This window comes from Nicotiana tomentosiformis, chromosome 1 (assembly GCF_000390325.3).
Source record: "Nicotiana tomentosiformis chromosome 1, ASM39032v3, whole genome shotgun sequence".
Taxonomy (NCBI): domain Eukaryota; kingdom Viridiplantae; phylum Streptophyta; class Magnoliopsida; order Solanales; family Solanaceae; genus Nicotiana; species Nicotiana tomentosiformis.
In genome coordinates, this window is record NC_090812.1 from 151,746,334 (window position 1) to 151,766,972 (window position 20,639).

Here is a 20,639-nt window from a genome sequence, read left to right on the forward strand (position 1 = left end):
GGTACACATGAGACCATCTAGAAGATGCATGTATTAAGACCATAAAATATCTAAACGACCCACTAGGTGGGTGAATAGGTCCACAAATATCCTCTTGTATACGTTCCAAAAACGCAGGGGACTCAATCCCAACCTTTGCTGGTGATGGTCTAATAACCAACTTGCCTTGATAACAAGAAGTGCAAGAAAATTCATTATTTAAAAGAATCTTTAAATTCTTTAATGGATGCCCATTTGAGTTCTCTATAATTCGTCTCATCATAATTGATCCAGGATATCCCAATCGATCATGCCAAAGTACAAAAATATTAGAATTAGAAACCTTTTGGTTTATGATAGAATGTGCCTCAATTGCACTAATTCTTGTCCAATACAGGCCACAAGATAAAGATGAGAACTTCTCAATAACCCTTTTCTGGCCAGAGACATTTTTGATAACGATGAGATATTCGAGATTATTCTCATCTATTGTCTCAATATGAAATCCATTTCGACAGATATCTTTAAAACTCAACAAGTTCCTCTTGGACTTGGAGGAGAACATTGCATTCTCTATGATAAGTATTGTTCTCTTAGGTAGAGTTATATTAACTCTTTCAGAGCCTTCAATTAGATTACTACTACCAGAAATTGTAGTAACATCTGCCTTACACATACTTAAATGAAAGAAATATTTCTTCTCTTTGAATATTGTATGTGTTGTACATGAATCAATTAAGCAAATATTTTTACAATTCAACTTTGATCCAAGTTTGCTTTGAAAGATATCCATATTTGCTTCCCATGGTTTGACATACAAAAGAAGTATATGAATAAATATTAGTATTTTTTAGAGAAAAAGGAAAAGAAAGTTAAACCAATAATTCAATAGTGACATTTTAATGCATTTTTTATCAAATTCTAATTATTATACAAATAATTACGCAGCAAAAATAATTCAATAATAAGTACATGAAAAACAAATTAAGGGTGAAGTAACAAAAGTTGTTCCAGGGTGCTTGTAAACCTCTTCTTAAGGAGAATTAAAGTAACGTAAAGGAAAATCAAAAGGAATTAAAAGATCAGTGAGACTAGGACACTAATTACTTAGATATTACTCCTTGTTTATGAAATTTATGAAATTTAGGAAATACATATATTTTTAAAAAATACATAAGAAGTATTATTAAGTGCAATAAAAATTATAAGATGTTTATTCATTACATACTCCGAATAGGAAAACATAAAATTCAAAATGCTCAATCATCTTTAACCATAGATCCATCACCTATCGAGTGCTTTATTTTTCCATCAGGGTACTCAAAAATATCTGCCACATCCAAGTGGGTGATGTCAAATTCATTGTCATAGACAAAATTAGCTTCATGAGCTTTATCCTTTAGAGATGTTTGACAAAGCTCAACCAAATATTTTGGTATGCGACAAATATTTGCCCAATGCCCTTTTCCACCGCAACGATAACGTTCAGTTTCTGAACCATTTGCCTTTGGCCCTTTTCACTTTTGGTGGTTATTTTTCTTTGGGGGGTGATTAACACCAGGAAAATTTCTTCCTTGGCCACGACCACAACCACGAACATGGCCACGACATTTTCCACGCTTATAATAATGGGAATACACCTCATTCACTTCAGTCAATGGTGTAGACCTAGTGGGTCGATTTTCGTGATTTATCATGAGCAAGTCATTGTTTCGTTCAGCCACAAGGAGAAGAGAAATCAACTCAGAATACTTCTTGAAACCTTTCTCTCGGTACTGCTGTTGCAAGACCATATTGGAGGCATGAAGCATTGTGAACGTTTCAAGCATATCACAATCACTGATAGTATCTCCACAGAGTTTCAATTTAGAAGTAATTCTGAACATCGCAAAATTATATTCAGAAACAGACTTAAAGTCTTGGAGCCTCAGATGAGCCCAATCATATCATGCTTGTGGAAGAGTGACCAACTTTAAGTTGTCATATCTTTTCTTTAAGCCATTCCACACGCTAAGTGGATCTTTGACTGTGAAATATTCTATCTTTAACCCTTCATCAAGGTGATGGCGCAATAAAATCAAAGCCTTAGCACAGTCTTGGGTAGATGCTTTATTTCTATCTTTAATGGCGTCTCCAAGACCCATTGAATCTAAATGGATTTCAGCATCCAACACCCATGTCATATAGTTCTTGCCCGAAATTTCAAGGGCAACGAACTTTCTTTTCATAATATCAGTCATAATTAAAAGAGGAGAAAAGTTATACCTTAGTCTTCTCAAAGAGCTTCTTGAGACGGTAAAGTCTTGTGTTGATAATGTGTTATAAAATATAACTCAAAGTAACAATATGGAACAAGAAAAATAAGCTAAGAGATATATGGAGAAAGAGAGAAGAGATTCTTATTTCTTCTTCAATTGTGTGTATTTTCCTATTTATTATAAGGCCTTTATATAGGCATGAAAAGTGAAGAAAATATTTCATTGAATATGTCATTAAACATAGAAAATATGTCATTGAATATATCATTAAACATTTGAGATGAAGATCATGGAGGAAGAGTAGACATCCACCATAATTTGATATATCTTATAACAAAATATATGTTTATGGAGCCTTTACGACAATCAAAATAAAATTTATCCACAAGTTGAAAAAAAAATAATATGACGTCCGGCTATACAACCAAAAAAAATGATATGACGTCTTTGGCCTCCACTAGATTTTGTTTTTATTGTATTGTTTTGAAAACATTTGCCTTGTTTTGCTGCCGCCATATTTGAATATAACTAGGACCGGAAGTTAATTATTGCCACAAAACCCTTGTAAGCAGGACTGTCTACTATGAATTTATTGGTGCATCTACATAATTATTCCCTGGTTTTCATTTAATTGACAATATATTTTTTTTAATCTGTTTCGAATAGAATGAAGTCATCTTTATTCAAAAATAATTTAATTTCAAATTTTTTATTTTACTTTTAATGACTTGATTTCATAACCTAACAAATATCATGACATATTTAAGATAAAACTTTCAAGTTAAAAGTTTAATAGCTATACAAATTTCATATATATTTAAGATCACGAGTTTCAAAATTCTTTCTTTTATAATTTCTATCTCCGTCAACAAATTCACATAAAATGGAACAGAGAAAATATATTCTTTATCTATTTCATACTAAACAGACTTCAGCCACGAAAAATAAATTTCATATATTGCTCCACATAATGACTAGTCGGTCAAAATACAATTGCTTAACTCATTTTGTGTTCAATGAGTCGAGTGAAGTACTTTTCACTGACAAACAAAAGTTGCTGAAAAATGCATATCTCATATTTTTTTAGACAAATCCCATTTCTTGCCTAAACGAAATGCATGTAAAAGAGCATATATTTGCAACAACAGTTTGCAGAACCTATGTCGAATACATAAAAATGTCTCAAAAGTACAATATTGTCCGAATATAAAAGCAACAGTATCAAAGTAAAGGAAGGGGACTCTAAGGGTCTGCAATGGTCATGCGGCACTGTAACACCCCGGAAACTTTTGAAGTACTTAAGCGATATTAAGAAAGTTGATGTGCGCTAAGTATATTATTTTGTGTGCAGACGAGGACTATTATGATGTGATGTTTTAACTTCAATACCACACAAGAGGAGAGGGGGGGTGATTTGTGTGGTGTCCAATTTTTTGCGTGCACAGATTATAGAAGGACCTGGTTCTTCTATGTGTTCCTTATACTACTATTGCGGAATAATAAATGCAGAAATTAAAGAACATAAGTATTTTACGTGGAAAACACCTGGCTCAAAAGGTGAAAAAAAACCATGACCTACATCCTAGTAGGATTTTTTCAAACTCTCCACTAAATCACTGAGCCAAAAATGACATTTACAAAATACTTTTGTAAATCTAGGATTAACTCTAATCCCGTTGTAGCAACCAGCCTCTAACTGTTGCGACAACATCAAGTTAACTCTAACTTGAATACTCTGAGTACCTATTACAATTGCTTCTAGATAAAGCTGAAAGGTACAATATGAAAACACTTACTAAAATTGAACTAGAATAAAAGACAGACACTTGGAACTGGTTCTTCTATCTGGTTCATGTAGCTTCAGGTTCGCACACTTGAATCACACACGAACTGCTTGCAAAATGTCTTGCTATTTTGCTCTCAATTCACGTTTAACTTCTGCTTTTGTGCGTCACCTGTAGAATGAGAACTTCCTACGATTTATAGAGTTAGTACAGTAGAAAACAACTAGAGTTCTAATGCTACTCTTCCTTGGTGGAAGAGTTCTAGTTGATCTCAACCTCTAACTTCTCCCGTATCTTGGATAGTGTTCTCTTTGATAAATGAGACCTTCTTCTTATTAATTATGCAACCCTTTTCGATCAGGAGATCTTCTCCTTATCAATTATGCAACCCTGTTCGATCAGGAGATATTAATTAGACCAAGTTTAGCTTATCTCGTTCACGTGCATCCCACATGCTCGAATCTGCCCTGTCTATGCACACAAGGGATGGACCTGGTTCATGCCTGAGCTTCCTTTTTCAATCTTCAAAACTAACCTTCACTTGGACCAACAAATTTCCCCTTTTTGATAATGACAAACTCTGTGTTTTTCATAAGCTTAGGCCTTGTTTCAACTTACCCCAACATCAACACAATGTTAAAACAATTTTCACTTATCATCAAGGACCAGGTTCATTAGGTTATAAACATCCATGTTCAAAGTGTAAAGCACAACCTTTTCCCCCCTTTTGGTGTCATCTAAAAGTTGCATAAAAATATGAGATAACCAGATTTTAAAACTTACTCATGGCTACTGGGCCTACTTCAAATGCAATCATGGATTAATCATCATAGATCAAGCTAAGAATTTTAACCATCAAAGAAATATAAACAAACAGTTATAGCAAAAGACAATGAATTTAATTAATGATCGATAAGATTTTACCACGAAGCATAAGAAGAAATAAAAACACTGGAAACATGAGCAAAAGAACCAAAAAATCCCGAACTGGGTCACTGGTTTTAATCTACACTACGCTAGGAGGCTTAAGGCTGGGAAGAACTAGGTGCTTGGTTTTTGGCTTGGAGGAGTTTTAACATATCTTGAAGAATACCATCATTCTTCTCCTTTTATCTTGCCAGCTCAGTTCTGAGAGCATCTCTCTTAGTCTCCACCTCTGCCAACCTCTTCTTCAGCCTCTCAATCTCAGCATCCTTAGCCCCACTTTCTAGCACCAAGGCTCGCACCTTGCTATTCACTGATACCTTCTTAAATGAACCAGGTTCTTTATGAGTGACATGGACTTTATAGTCACAAGCAGGCAACGTATTTTCCCCAAAATGATCCTTGCTTGTACCAACCTCCATTTCTTCTTCAGATTATAACTTTCAGTCACTCTCTTCAGTAGGTCTGCGAGGCTTTCCTGTTCAGATGACACAGGTTCATCTATATTTTTTCCAAGTTGATCCAGCCCTTCAACGGCTTCGCCAGACCCACTCCCCCTGTTTTCTTTACACTCTCATCTACTCCAGCAGATATTTCTCCCCAAACAACCATTTCACATGTGTCTTTTGTTAAACTCACATGAGTGGGTGAAGAATCAATCACTCTTTTACCCTTTCCCCTCACAGCACTTCGAACACCCTTGCTCTCTTTTTCTTTTTCTTTTTCATTTTTACCACCAATTCCTCCAGACTCTGTAGTTTCAACACCTGCTATAGACCCTACTAGTACAAACCTATTCTCCAAATTTGTATCAACTTCAGAAATTGTCTCAGGAGTAACTTTAGGGCCAACAGATACATGTTCGGTTTCAGAAGAAACTGTTTCTTCCCCCTCAGTAGCAGATTTAAATGAGTCTTCAGATTTCTTTGGGTGGGGATGAAGGATTTTCAGGAGTGTTAGCCATTTTTGTGCTTGGGTATGGGAGAGAAGAGAATTGGATTGTGTTTAGAAGATGAGAGTATTTAAAGACAGCTCATGATCGAAATACTATTATTCAAATTATGCAGAGTGTAGAAAACATACCGAGTAATCTTAATGAACCAGGTTCTTCACTGAGAATTATCTTGTGTAAGTCTAATATTTCCAAAATAGAGAAAATATCATTAGAGATTAATGAGTCATTTTAGCACATGGCATAAGAGTATACTATTGAAAGTATGAGACAGAGCAAAATCTAATCTAATTACACACAATTTACAGATTTTCTAACCATTTTTTTTTCAATTGTTTTCGTTGTGAATTCTGAACTGGTCCTGTTAGGTGATCTTAATCATCCCTAATTCTAACATGTTCCTTTCAAAGTGATCTCTACTTAGGGCTTTTGTGAAGATGTCAGTTATTTGCTTGTCAGTAGCACAAAATTCCACAGTGATCAACCCTTTTTCATAGTTATCTCTCAAAACGTAATGCCTAATATCTATGTGCTTAGTTCTCTTGTGATGAACCGGGTTCTTGGTCATACTAATAGCACTAGTGTTATCACAAAAAATGGGAATACAACTAACAATAATTCCAAAGTATACTAATTATTGTTTGATACACAACAGTTGAGCACAACATGAAGCAACAACAACATACTCAGCTTCAGCAGTAGATAAGGCCACTGGATTTTACTTTTTAGCAGCCCAAGACACAAGACATGAGCCAAGAAAGTATGCCATACCTGAGGCGCTCTTTCTATCCACTAGAAAACCTGCATAATCATCATCAGCATATCCCACTAGATTGAAATTACTACCTTTTGGATACCATAGATAGAGATTAGTGGTGCCTTTTAGATATCTCAAAATTCTCTTGACAACAGTCAAGTGAGAATCCTATGGATTTGCCTGAAATCTTGCACAAAGGCCTACACTGAAAAAAATGCCAGGTCTACTAGCAGTGAGATACAACGATGAGCCAATTATTCCCCTATACAACTTATGATCGACAGATGAACCAGGTTCATCTATATCCAACTTTGTAGCTGTTGCAATAGGAATGTCAATTTCTTTAGAATCTTCCATTTTAAACCTTTTAACAACTCTTTCACATACTTCTGCTGATGGATCATAATTTCATTTGGATTTTATTTAATTTGTAAGCCTAAAAAGAAATTAATCTCACCCATCATGCTCATTTCAAATTTACTCCCCATTAGTTTAGCAAATTCTTTACTTAACTTATCAGTAGTTGCTCCAAAGATTATATCATCAACATATATCTGAACTACCAAGGGATCTTTACCTTTTTCTTTCAAGAATAAGGTATTGTCAATTTTACCTCTCTTGTAGTCATGTTCAAGCAAAAACTTTGATAACTTTTCATACCATGCTTTTGGCGCCTGCTTAAGCCCATAAAGTATTTTGTCAAGTTTGTACACCTTATCAGGACTCTCATTGCTTTCAAACCCCGGAGGTTTCTTGACAAACACTTCTTCCTTTAGATAACCATTGAGGAAGGCACTCTTGACATCCATCTGGTGGAGGGTGAATTCTATGTAAGAAGAAAAGGCTATAAGGAGTCTTATTGCTTCCAACCTTGAAAATGGAGAAAAGGTTTTATCGTAGTCTATGCCCTCCTCTTGGCTATATCCTTGAACCACAAATCTTGCCTTGTTCCTTGTAATTGTTCCATCTTCATCAAGTTTGTTTTTGAAGACCCATTTTGTGCCAATTACTGATCTGTCCAAGGGTATTGGTACTAGATGCCAAACTTGAATCCTTACAAATTGGTTGAGTTCATCTTGTATTGCATTTACCCAGTCTGCATCCTGCAAAGCCTCAGCAACATATTTGGGTTCAATAACAGATAAGAAAGCATTAAAAGCACAAAGATTCTTTAATGAGGATATGGTTTTGATTCCAGAGGTTGGATCAGTAATTACGTTCTTAATGGGATGAGAACTTTCATACTTGTAAGGTTTCACAACCAACTAGTTTCCCCTCGATGTTCCTTCAGTGTTTTGTTGATGTGGAACAAGTTTATGGACAAGTTTCATTGAGGTTTGGGGATCATTTCCCCTTTGTTCTGTTCCCTCAGACATGTTGCTCTGGGTGGAAGAACCTATTCCATCACCTGTTCCTTCTTCCAGTGTAGCTTCTGTTTGGGTTGTGGTTTCATTTAAGTTTCTTACCAGCCCAATTGCTTCATCATGTTCCCGTATCTCAGAAAGAATGTTAGTTTCATCAAAAACCACATGAATACTTTCTTCAACACACATAGTTCTTTTGTTATAGACTTTATAAGCTTTGCTATGTGAATAATATCCCAAGAATACTCCCTCATCACTTCTGGGATCAAACTTGCCTAGGGAGTCATTACCATTGTTGTGCACAAAGAACTTGCATCTGAATGCCCTAAGATAGGATATATTTGGTTTTCTCCCTTTAAGTAACTCATATGGAGTCTTCTCAATAAGAGGTCTAGTCATGCACCTATTTATGATGTAGCATGCATTATTTACAGCTTCTGCCTAGAAGCTATGGGGCAGTTTACTAGAAAGAAGCATAGTCCTAGCCATATCTTCAAGTGTCCTATTCTTTCTTTCAACTACTCCATTTTATTGTGGAGTCCTAGGAGCAGAAAAATTATGATCTATGCCATGGTCATCACATAATGCAGCAAATTTAGCATTTTCAAATTCAGTGCCATGATCAGACCTAATTGATGCAAGTTGATTACCTAGTTGTTTCTGAGTTTTTCTAACAAAAGAAAGGAACATGTCAAATACTTCATATTTAGATGTTAAAAACAATGTCCAAGTAAACTCAGAGTAATCATCAACAAGCACCATCACATATCTTTTACCACCTCTGCTTAATGTTCTCATTGGACCACAGGGATCCATATGGACCAATTCCATCGTTCTGGTGATACTTACCACTTTCTTGCATTTAAAGGAGGATCTTACCTACTTCCCCCTTGCACAAGCCTCACAAACTTTGTCTTCCTTGAACTTGATATTAGGTAGTCCTATCATCAAGTCCTTGGAGACAAATTTGTTGCGTTGGCCCAGACTTGCATGTCCAAGTCACTTGTGCCAAAGGAGGGGATCATTGTCCAACACACTCAAGTGAGTTCATTTTTTCACAATGTGGACAGATCTACAATATATATATTGTTCACTCTTTTCCCTGCAAAACAATCTTGTCAGTGGTAAGATTAATCACAAAGCATTTAGTTGAGGTGAATGCTACTAAGTTACCTCTATCACACAGTTGTGATACACTAATTAGACTGTATTTTAGACCGTCTATCAAATAGACATTCTCAATCGAGTGAGATTCAGTCTTACCTACCTTACCAACCCCAATGATCTCACCTTTCTTTCCATTTCCAAAGGAGAAATTACCTCATTTGAGGTCCTCAAGTGAAAGGAATTGGTTCTTGCTTCCTATCATGTGCTTTGAGCAGCCACTATCCATGTACCATATTTGCTGCTCCCCTTCACTTGTACTTGCAAAAGGAAATCAGAGGTTAGTCTTAGGAACCCAAACTAGTTGGGTCCCTTTCTATAAGCAAAAGGATGAATCAAATTCTTTTTAGCCCAGCCTGGCAGCCTATTTTTCCCTTGAACAAACTTTTTATTCTCTTGACTAGCCTTTTCTTTTGCAGTGCATTCACTTTTATAGTGACCAGTCTTACCACAGTGTATGCAAATTTTGTTCTCAGGAAGTGTGAGATACTGGCTTTTGGGATCCCATTTAGGTGGCAGATTATCAAAGCCAATTCCTCTTCTATTGCTACTATGATGTTCCTGTAGCCATGACAGTGCATCGGAGGACCTGTTCCATTTACAAGTTCTGTCTAGTTCATGCTTGATTTTGCCTAGATCCTCTTTCAAAATTCTAACCTGCTCATCCTTCTTATACAACTCATCTTTTAGTTTACCTACATTTTCTTCTAGAGTGAGTTGTATGCAATCAACTGTTTTCTTCCTTGTTCCTAATTTCAATTTTAGGTTTTCATATCTAAGTTCTAGGACATTTGATTCAAATGCATGAACCTGGTTCTTTAATACAGTATTTTCACTTATAGTCTTACTAACCCTAAGTTTTAGGTTCTTACACTTTGCTTTCAAAATCACACATTCCTTAGACAACTATTTCTTTTCATTATTTATATCCTCAAATTCATCAATGAAATCTAGAAGTAACTCAAATAGCCTTACTTTAGACAAAAACTTAATATTGTCTTTTAGATGGATTATACTTACTTTAGATTCCTCATTAGATTCTCAAATTGCCATAAGTGCTTGTTCATCTCCATCTTCATCATCTGAGTCCTCATCAACGCTTTCTCCCCAAGAAGCAACCATAGCCTTTATTGATCCTTTGTTCTTCTTGGGATGAACATATTCCTTCTTTTTGTTTCTTCGTTCAACTCTTTCCTTCTTCCATTCAATTTCCCATTGAAGGCAGTTTTTGATGCGGTGATCAGTCTTCCCACACTTGTAGCAGCCCTCGTTGGTTTGCTTTTCATAAACCCTTGGTTTGTTGTAGCCTCCATTTCTTGAAGAAGTCTTTCCTCTCATTAGGTACTTCTTGAAGTCCTTTGTGATCATAGCCATTTCATCATCTTCAAGATTAGAACCTTCAGTTATTCTGAGTGCCAGGCTTCTTTCCTTCTTGGGTACATCCATATTCATGGTTTGCCTTTTAAGTTCATAGGTAGTGAGATGTCCAATTAGCTCATCCAAATTAAGAGTGGCAATATTCTTTGATTCCTGAATAGCAGTGATTTTGCTCTCCCATGAGACTGGAAGAACCCTTGTCAAAATCTTCTCATCTTTGTCTTCTTCAAGAATAACCCTTCCAAGAGGCTTAAGTTCATTTGTTAGTGTGGTGAACCTTGTATACATCTCTTGGATGGTTTCCCCTTCTTTCATAGTGAAATTATCATATTAAGAATATAGTAAAGTTCATCTGGACCTCTTCACCTGAGGTGTTCCTTCATGAGCCACTTGCAAAGTGTCCCAAATTTCCTTAGCAGTAGTACAACTTTGATTTCTGCTGTACTCGTCTGGGCCAAGTCCACACACGAGCCATTTCTTGGCTTTAACATTTTTCTCCCATTTCCTCAAGTCGTCAGCAATGCAGTCAGCTCTTGTTTTTGGCATCTCTTCTCCTTCGACATTAATCATCATGGTAGCCGGTGGACCGTCTATGACAATGTCCCATAGCTCATAGTATTCTCCTATGATGTGATCTCTCATCATGTTTTTCCACCAAGAGTAATACTGGCCATTGAAGAGTGGTGGCCTAGCAGTGGATTGCCCTTCCTAGTTTCTAGGTGGTGTACTCATCTTGATCTTCTCCTAAGGTGTTAGCCTCTTCAAGGATAACTTGCTCTGATACCAATTGATGTTTTAACTTCAATACCACACAAGAAGGGGGGTGATTTGCGTGGTATCCAATTTTTTGTGTGCACCGATTATAGAAGGACCTGGTTCTTCTATATGTTCTTTATACTACTGTTGCGGAATAATAAATGCAGAAATTAAAGAACACAAGTATTTTACGTGAAAAACACCTGGCTCAAAAGGTGAAAAAAACCAAGACCTACGTCCCAGTAGGATTTTCCCAAACACTCCACTAAATCACTAAGCCAAAAACTGCATTTACAAAACACTTTTGTAAACCTAGGATTAACTCTAATCCCGTTGTGGCAACCAGCCTCTAACTGATGCGACAACTTCAAGTTAACTCTAACTTGAATACTCTGAGTACCTATTACAATTGCCTCTAGATAAATCTGAAAGGTACAATATGAAACCACCTACTACAATTGAACTAGAATAAAAGACAGTTACTTGGAGCTATTTCTTCTATCTTGTTCATGTAGCTTCAGGTTCGCACACTTGAATCACACACGAACTGCTTGCAAAATGTCTTGCTATTTTGCTCTCAATTCACGTTTCTTCTGCTTTTCTGTGTCACATGTAGAATAAGAACTTCCTACGATTTATAGAGTTAGTAGAGTCGAAAACAACTAGAGTTCTAATGATACTCTTCCTTGGTGGAAGAGTTCTAGTTGATCTCAACCTCTAACTCCTCCCTTATTCTGGATAGTGTTCTCTTTGACTAAGGAGTCCTTCTCCTTATCAATTATGCAACCCTTTTCGATCGGGAGATTTTCTCCTTATCAATTATGCAACCCTTTTCGATCAGGAGATTTTCTCCTTATCAATTATACAACCCTTTTCGATCAGGAGATATTAATTAGACCAAGTTTAGCTTATCTCCTTCACGTGCATCCCACATGGTCGAATCTGCCCGTGTCTATGCATACAAGGGATGGGCTTGGTTCATGCATGAGCTTCCTTTGTCAATTTTCAAAACTAACCTTCACTTGGACCAACATGATGGATATTAATTGGATATGATAATATATGTATGAGGTGCATTAAGAATGATTTATGGTCTAAGGAGAGCCCTAAGTCCAAGTCAAGTTGGAAATTTCATAATAGACTAAAGTTTCAAGTGAGTTCGCACAAGACCTAACTTAAAACGAGCATAACTCTCATGATACGAAGTATAATATGATTTATTACCTATAAAATGAAATATATTTGAGTCTAGTTTCTAACTCTTCAAATCGTTTGTCATTTGGACACTCCTACAAGAAGTTATGATCAAATTACCAAAGGCTGGCAAAATGCAATTTTGCGACCAATTCTGTGACCGCAGAACCATTCTGCGTGCCGTAGGAGTGGTTATGGGATCGCAAAATGGTCGCAGACCTGGCCGGCGCAGCCCAGTTTTGGGCATAGATTCTGCGATGCATTTTGCGATCTGCATACCCATTATGCGGTCCATTATGCGACCGCAGACTTGATTTCGGAGGGTTAATTTTTCTATTTTCATAACCCGACCCCATTTTGATAAATAGCCTTTGGGGCTTATTTTGGGGTGTTTTTCTGAGGGTTTTAGAGAGAGGTAATAGCATTTTAGAGAGAGAAGTAGGGAACCTAACATTCTAATCATCCAATCTTCAAGAATCAAGGAAGCCAATCACAAGATATTTATCTAAGAGGTAAAATTCAAACCCCTAATCTTCAATTTTCGAGTTTGGGATAAAAGTTGGGTGATTGAGAGTATGATTCTTGGGTGTAAGAGTATTATACATATATTCTTGTACCAATAAGGTTTGTGAAAAGATTTTTGAGCTCAAATAAGTAAGGATTGGGGTTGTGGAGTGAAGGAAATCTTGTAGAAGAACCTTGTAAATAAATTTGCACACCTAGTGTTTGATAAAATGCACAAATAAGTTGAAAACATGAATATCTTCCTAATTATGGTTCACTTTTGTTATATTTCTAAATAGATTGAAATTGATAGGATTTTCGGAACCTCATAGTAATGTAAGGAGGGCTCAAGAAAGATTGGAGCTGTCCGGAGGTCAATTCACGTGAGAAAGCTATTTTGGACTATCGGCCTAACTTCAAAAAAGTAAGTATCTTGCCTAACCTTGAGTGGGGGAATTACCCCTTAGACATTGAGTCTTATGTAAAAATTGTGTAATTGAAAACCATGTACGCGAGGTGACGAGTACGTACTTAGTTTATATGTGCAAATTATATCGGTTAAAATTCGTAGACTCCCTTTATGTATTAAATTGAAAGATTGTTGGAACTTAGTAAATCCTTGATTTATCATGCCTCATTCCTTGTTTGTTGAGTTTGTATTTTATATGATAATTTGGTGTGATTGCCATTTGACTTTTATGTGAACTCTGTGTTTGTTTGAATTGCCATTTTTATGGAAAGTACTTTCATTATTGATTTTATCTACAAATAATTTAAATGAGAATTTTAGTTAATAAGATGAATAAATCTATTATTTTATGATGTTGTGATTTAAAGGTGTCGTTCCTTGATGAATTACTTTTCAGTTCATGTTGTTGAAAATTTGGTATTGAATTATAAAGGTCGTGAATCATATTGAGGTAAAGTGCCAAGTTGTGAAATATTATTCGGTTGAGTTGTTCACGCCCGAACATTTTGGTAAGATGTTGTGCACATTATAATTAATTAAATAAGTTTAAATTGAGGCATTTATATATTTATCTAAAATTTGGATTAAAGAAGGCGCTGTTCTATGATGAGTTATTTTTCCATCCTTGTAGGTGTTTTTGAGATTTTATGTACATTATGTTGAGCTGTGGACTATCTGTTGTGAAATTAATTGACTTTATTGTACCTTTGGAATGGTTGTGGCATACAGGAAATTTATAAATACGAGTTGATGATGATGTGTTGTTGTGATAATATTCTGTGTGAATTATTGTGTGATTTGGGTTACTGTTATGCAGCGTACAAGGGTGGCATCGTATTGTTGACATTTTGAGGGTATAAGGGTGGCATTTCACTGTTGTTATATGTGTTGGGATATTGTCTTGGCGGAGTAATAAGGGAGGCAATTAAATAGAGTGATAATGGTGGCTATAGGAGCAATAAAGGTGGCTATAGGAGTGATAAGGGTGGATATATGAACGATAAGGGTGACTATTGCTATTGTTAGGGGGGAGGGATAATGGAGGCTATTATAGGAATAATAAGAGTGGTTGTAGGAGAGATAAGGGTGGTTATTGTCAGGGATGATATGTGATGATGTGGGGTTATTATGTTGATGATTTTTATATGATGATGTGGGATTATTGTGTTGATGAATTTTATGTAATGTTGCGATTCTCTTGTGCAACATGTCTTGTTGTTTCGGTAAACTTGATAATAGTTTGATCCATGTTGAAATTGTGACCATGTGGCTATTGCCGGGAGGATTATGTTATTGGCACGTGATTTGTCCGTGAAGATGTGATATGAAATGCAGGCTCGAGGTACCGCAGAAATATGATGATTATGATATTGGCACGTGAACTGTCCGTGCAGTTGTGATATGAGATGTGGGCACGAGATGCATAAGTAAATAATAATTGTATTATTGGCACGTGAGTTGTCCGTGCAGTTATGATAGAAATATGTGCACGAGGTGCCGTAAAAATATGAAAGTGGGCTAAGACCCGTGTTACGAAAATATGAAAGTGGGTTGAGACCCGTGTTTTATGACTATGAAATGAGGTGTCATAGAGTAACTTTTATTTGAAAGAATTATATGTGAAAGATATATATTTGAAGGACTTGATTAATTGGTTGTACTTGTGTTATTTATTCGTTTGAGCAATAATTATGGTGTTCTTGTTTCCTTGTTGTTTATAACAATGGTTGATTTTTGTTGCTATCACTGCTAGTTGTCTTTCAATACTATTGTATACTGCTATATTGCACAAGTTATTTGACTAGTGAGTGTCTTGACTATACCTCGTCACTACTCCACCGATGTTAGTCTTCATACTTACTGGGTACCGACTGTGGTGTACTCATACTACACTTCTGTATATTTTTATGGAGAGCCAGGTATTGGAGATATCGGATCCGGACAGAGTTAGAGTGTGATCGCAAGGATTCAAGGTAGAGCTGCTCGGTCATCGCAGTCCCTTGGAATTTTTCTATTTTATTGTACTGTTAATTATTATTCAAACAATATTGAGTATTCGGCCTTTGACATCATTTTATGTATTCAGTTAGAGTTCGTGACTTAGTATTACCAGTCTTTGGAGTTTGTTTGAATATTTTCGCTGTTGGTTTTGATTATTTATAAATAAAAAAAAAGACTTGAATTATTGTTATAGTCGGCTTACCTAGTCTTAGAGACTAAGTGTCATCACGACACATGTGGTGGAATTTTGGGTCGTGACAGGCACTACCTTGAATCCATATCTATTAAAATTAGAGAAGAAAATTTATCCTACAAATGTTACCTATATTTTGTTACCAATCTCCTGTATTGTGACCTCTTGTGGAAAAAAATATATATTTAAAAATCATTTATAATAAATTATAAAATCGATCTTTTCAAATATGTTTTAAAAACTAAATTATTGGTACATAACCCCTTATAAGTTGAACCATCTACTGTGAATTCAATGGGGGCAGCTATTCAATTGTTTAGTTTGTTTTCTTCTTTATTAAATTATATAAAAAGTTCTAGCAGCCACTGTTGACAACTGAATAAACAAAGTTGCTGAAAAATGCATCTATCAAAAAACATTAGCATAAATATGCAACAACACTTTGGAGAATCTTTCAAACCAAATAACCCTCCCAAAATGCAGTTCTTCAATTTCATTTCCTTTGTCTTTTTTGTGTCTTTCCTCTTTTTATTAAGAAAATGGAAGAACTCCCATAGCCAAACCAAAAGATTGCCTCCAGGTCCATGGAAATTACCTGTACTTGGAAGCATGTTTCATTTGCTAGGTGGACCTCCACATCATGTCCTTGGAGATTTAGCCAAAAAATATGGTCCACTTATGCACCTTCAACTAGGTGAAGTTTCTGTAGTTTCTGTTACTTCTCCTGAGATGGCAAAAGAAGTACTAAAAACTCATGACCTCGCTTTTGCATCTAGGCCGTTACTTTTGGCTGCCAAAATTGTCTGCTATAATGGGACGGACATTGTCTTTTCCCCCTATGGCGATTATTGGAGACAAATGCGTAAAATTTGTCTCTTGGAATTGCTCAGTGCCAAAAATGTTAGGTCATTCAGCTCAGTCAGACGAGATGAAGTTTTCCATATGATTGAATATTTTCGATCATCTTCTGGTAAGCCAGTTAATGTATCAAAAAGGATTTCTCTATTCACAACCTCTATGACATGTAGATCAGCCTTTGGACAAGAATACAAGGAGCAAGACGAATTCGCACGACTAGTAAAAAAAGTGTCAAGCTTAATGGAAGGGTTTGATGTTGCTGATATATTCCCTTCATTGAAGTTTCTTCATGTGCTCAGTGGAATGAAGGCTAAAGTTATGGATGCACACCATGAGTTAGATGCCATTCTTGAAAATATTATCAATGAGCACAAGAAAATTGCAACTGGAAAGAATAATAATGAATTAGGAGGTGAAGGATTAATTGACGTACTGCTAAGACTTATGAAAGAGGGAGGCCTTCAATTCCCAATCACCAACGACAACATCAAAGCTATTATTTTTGTAAGTATTGTATACTGCATCATTCTTCCCTCATTATTATTACCCTTTCAGTTCCATTTTATATGACTTTTCTTTCTTTTTACTTTGTTTAAAAAAGAATGACAAACTTTACCTTTAGAAATAATTTAACTTTAAGTTTCTCATCATACTATTAATGACATGCTTTTATAGTTATAGAACTATCATGATATATTTAAGATCATAAGTTTAAAAAATCTTTCTCTCTTTCTTTTTAAACTTTATATCTATCAAATACTGCCGTATAAAATGAAACGAAGGAAGTATTATGATTTCAGCATACAACTAGTACTTTCTCTAATTGCATAATTGTTTTTCTATAATTATTTTGGCACTTAAAGAGTCAGTTAAGTTAGTTTTTAAATAGGATTACTAATCTTACTTTCATGACTAAATTTACATATTTGAAAAGTACCATGAAAAAACTATGTCAACGACCACAACTTAGCCTTTCTGGGATAATAATGAAATACGTAGCAAAATATCACGAGCAGAAAATAATTTTGGCCTAGAACTTTTAAAAGTTTCTTTCGATGTAGAACAAAGGTAGTAACCCAAACCTAGTATAAAAAAAGTTATTTAAATATTCAGCTGAAATTGGTCAAAAAGTTAGTGTACGAAATAAATAGCATGTGTGAGATAATATACTATTTTAACTTGCTACAAATTGAAGGACATGTTTGGTGCGGGAACGGAAACTTCATCAACCACAATTGACTGGGCCATGGTCGAAATGATTAAGAATCCAAGTGTATTCGCTAAAGCTCAAGCAGAGGTAAGAGAAGCCTTCAGAGAGAAAGAAACTTTTGATGAAAATGATGTCGAGGAGTTGAAATACTTAAAATTGGTTATCAAAGAAACTTTCAGACTCCATCCTCCATTTCCCCTTTTGCTCCCAAGAGAATCTAGAGAAGAAACAGATATAAACGGCTACACTATTCCTTTTAAAACAAAACTTATGGTTAACGTTTGGGCTATTGGAAGAGATCCAAAATATTGGGATGACGTGGAAAGTTTTAAGCCAGAGAGATTTGAGCACAACTCTATGGATTTTATTGGTAATAATTTTGAATATCTTCCCTTTGGTAGTGGAAGGAGAATGTGCCCTGGGATATCATTTGGTTTGGCTAATGTTTATTTGCCACTAGCTCAATTGTTATATCATTTTGATTGGAAGCTCCCTACTGGAATCAATTCAAGTGACTTGGACATGACTGAGTCGTCAGGAGTAACTTGTGCTAGAAAGAGTGATTTATACTTGACTGCTACTCCATATCAACCTTCTCAAGAGTGATGCAATGATATCAACCTTTTGAATTTCTGTCAACCCCACCAATAGTGTATTAATTCTTCTCCTAGTGTTGTAGGTTTTACCTATTTCTATTATATGTATTTTATCATATAATAAAAATCATGATAGTTTTGGATACAAGTTGTCGAATGAGTTTTTTTGTTGATTTCAAATTTTTGAATGTAATGAAGTGGGGACAACATACATACTTACATCCCTCGTATTATGACGATTCAGGAGATAAATTGATGGTGTTTTATACTATATATTCTGTTTTTATACCATCCATGAACTTCTTATTATAGGAACATATTTCTAATACCCCGTACACCAAACAAGCCTCTAAATATTAATATGAACCTGTATATAACCTAATTAAAGGATGGTTTGGGAGTTATATGGTTAATATCGATCCCTACCAAAGTACTGCACGTGAGTTCTCAATTCGAACTTCATTCTTTTCCTACTGTAACTGTTATTCCTTACCACAAGGAGATGGTTTGTTGCAAACTTAACAATATTTCCATCACAATCTTCTTTTCAAAACTATTTGCTACTGTTGGAATATGAATAAAAAGGGGAAAAGGGTAAAACTTGCTCTTGTATTATTTGAAATTGAGCATCTTTGTCACCTGTTAAACTTTTGATCTAATGTTACCTCTGCCGTTAAGAAACATTCTCATTTTTGCACTTGACCCCTAAAGATGCTCCAACTTGTGGGTAATTTTAAAGCATAATCAAAAGTTTTGGGTAAATTTTGAATATTTTCTTGAAGAATATGGACACATAAAGTTTATTCATTTCATGTTGGAGCTCTGTTAATGTTAAGGGATAATGCTAGAAGGTTTGGTAACGATAAGGGTATGAATGGACCAAAGAGTTACATAGGAAAAAAGTGAGCAATTCCGGATAGTAGATGGACAAATTTCGACAATTTTCCTAAAACGAAAAAGAAATAGTTTCTGGTTTCTTTGTTCGACATAATTTCTCTACAGTCATGTCACGACCCAAAATCTCACCCGTCGTGATGGTGCCTATCTCAATAATAGGCAAGCCGACAATCCCAATAAACCCCATATCTTTTAAGTTTGAAAATATAAAATATAAATTTAGCGGAAGAAAAAATCACAATTACATATATAAACACTCCCAAAACTCGGTGTCACTGAGTACATTAGCATCTAATATGGATACAAATCTGGAACATAAGGTCTATAGTAGTATAAGACCAAAATACAGTAAACAAGGAGATAGAGAAAGAGAGACTGCGAAACACGGCAGCTACCTCTGAATCTCTTGAAAATCAACTGCGCGAAATGATCAACACTCGTTATGTCCGGGAACACCTATATCTATACACGAAGTGCAGGGTGTAGTATGAGTACAACCAACTCAGCAAGTAACAATAATAACTAAGGAACTGAAGATAATGACGAGCTACACAGTTATAGTTCACTTTCAGTAATTCCAACAAAGAATAAACATGCTTTCAAATCTGGCAATTTAAGTCAAATCAATTTTTATATAGTTCAAGTTCATGTAATTCGGATAAAAAGCTTTCAGAAATTTCACAACAATGACAGATAGCAACCAAGTGCAACAACAAATGCAAAGCAAGTATAGCCTCTCAGGCAACAGTCACTCAACTCATCACAATAACTCAACCACTCGGCCCTCAGCACTCACACTCAATTGGTACCCACTCTCACTAGGGGTGTACAGGCTCCGGAGAGGCTTCTACAGCCCAAGCGCCATAATTTGCACGGACAACTCATGTGCTGCACGGACAACTCGCGTGCTATGATATCCTACACGGAAAACTCACATGCCATATATTCTTACCTCACCGACAGGCCCTCGGCCTTACTTAGTCGTCAACCTCTCTAGTCTCTCGGCTCTCGGAAATCACAAAGATCAACCCACACAAAGATAACATAGTAAATCAACAAATATCAAGAAAGACTAAGGTATGATGCATAAGTAAAATCATGACTGAGTACAAGACATCCATTAGCAAATAATTCAACAAGTACGCAACCTCTGTGGGTCCCAACAGTACTATCACATATCCTAAGTATGATTTTTAACATGATTTACAGTCAAATTTCTTCAACACAAAGAGAGCTTATAGCTAACAACAAGTTATTCAACTTTACAGTTTCACGTGACGGACAAAGTCACAATCCCTTCGGTGCACGCCCACACGCCCGTCACCTAGCATGTGCGTCACCTCCAAAATAATCACATGACACAAAAATCAAGGGTTTCTGTCACGACCCAAATTAACCCTCT

The 20,639-nt window shown here is 35.8% G+C and overlaps 3 protein-coding genes across 3 annotated transcripts; 1 reads left to right on the forward strand and 2 right to left on the reverse strand.

The window, feature by feature from the left end:
* Nucleotides 1-1,238: 1,238 nt before the first annotated feature.
* Nucleotides 1,239-2,162, reverse strand: LOC138891615 (uncharacterized). Its single transcript, XM_070175222.1, has 3 exons — nt 1,951-2,162; nt 1,538-1,857; nt 1,239-1,441 (listed from the first exon to the last, which is right to left on the reverse strand). Exons 1-3 carry the CDS (start codon nt 2,160-2,162, stop codon nt 1,239-1,241), a joined length of 735 nt encoding a protein of 244 aa, XP_070031323.1.
* Nucleotides 2,163-10,223: 8,061 nt separating this feature from the next.
* Nucleotides 10,224-10,847, reverse strand: LOC138891616 (uncharacterized). The gene has a single exon (XM_070175224.1). It carries the CDS (start codon nt 10,845-10,847, stop codon nt 10,224-10,226), a length of 624 nt encoding a protein of 207 aa, XP_070031325.1.
* A 5,267-nt stretch (nt 10,848-16,114) lies between these two features.
* On the forward strand, nt 16,115-18,488 carry LOC104100636 (premnaspirodiene oxygenase-like). The gene is made up of 2 exons (XM_009607909.4): nt 16,115-17,038; nt 17,730-18,488. The coding sequence occupies exons 1-2, from the start codon at nt 16,154-16,156 to the stop codon at nt 18,348-18,350; spliced, it is 1,506 nt and encodes a 501-aa protein (XP_009606204.3). The 5' UTR covers nt 16,115-16,153; the 3' UTR covers nt 18,351-18,488.
* The last annotated feature ends 2,151 nt before the right edge of the window (nt 18,489-20,639 follow it).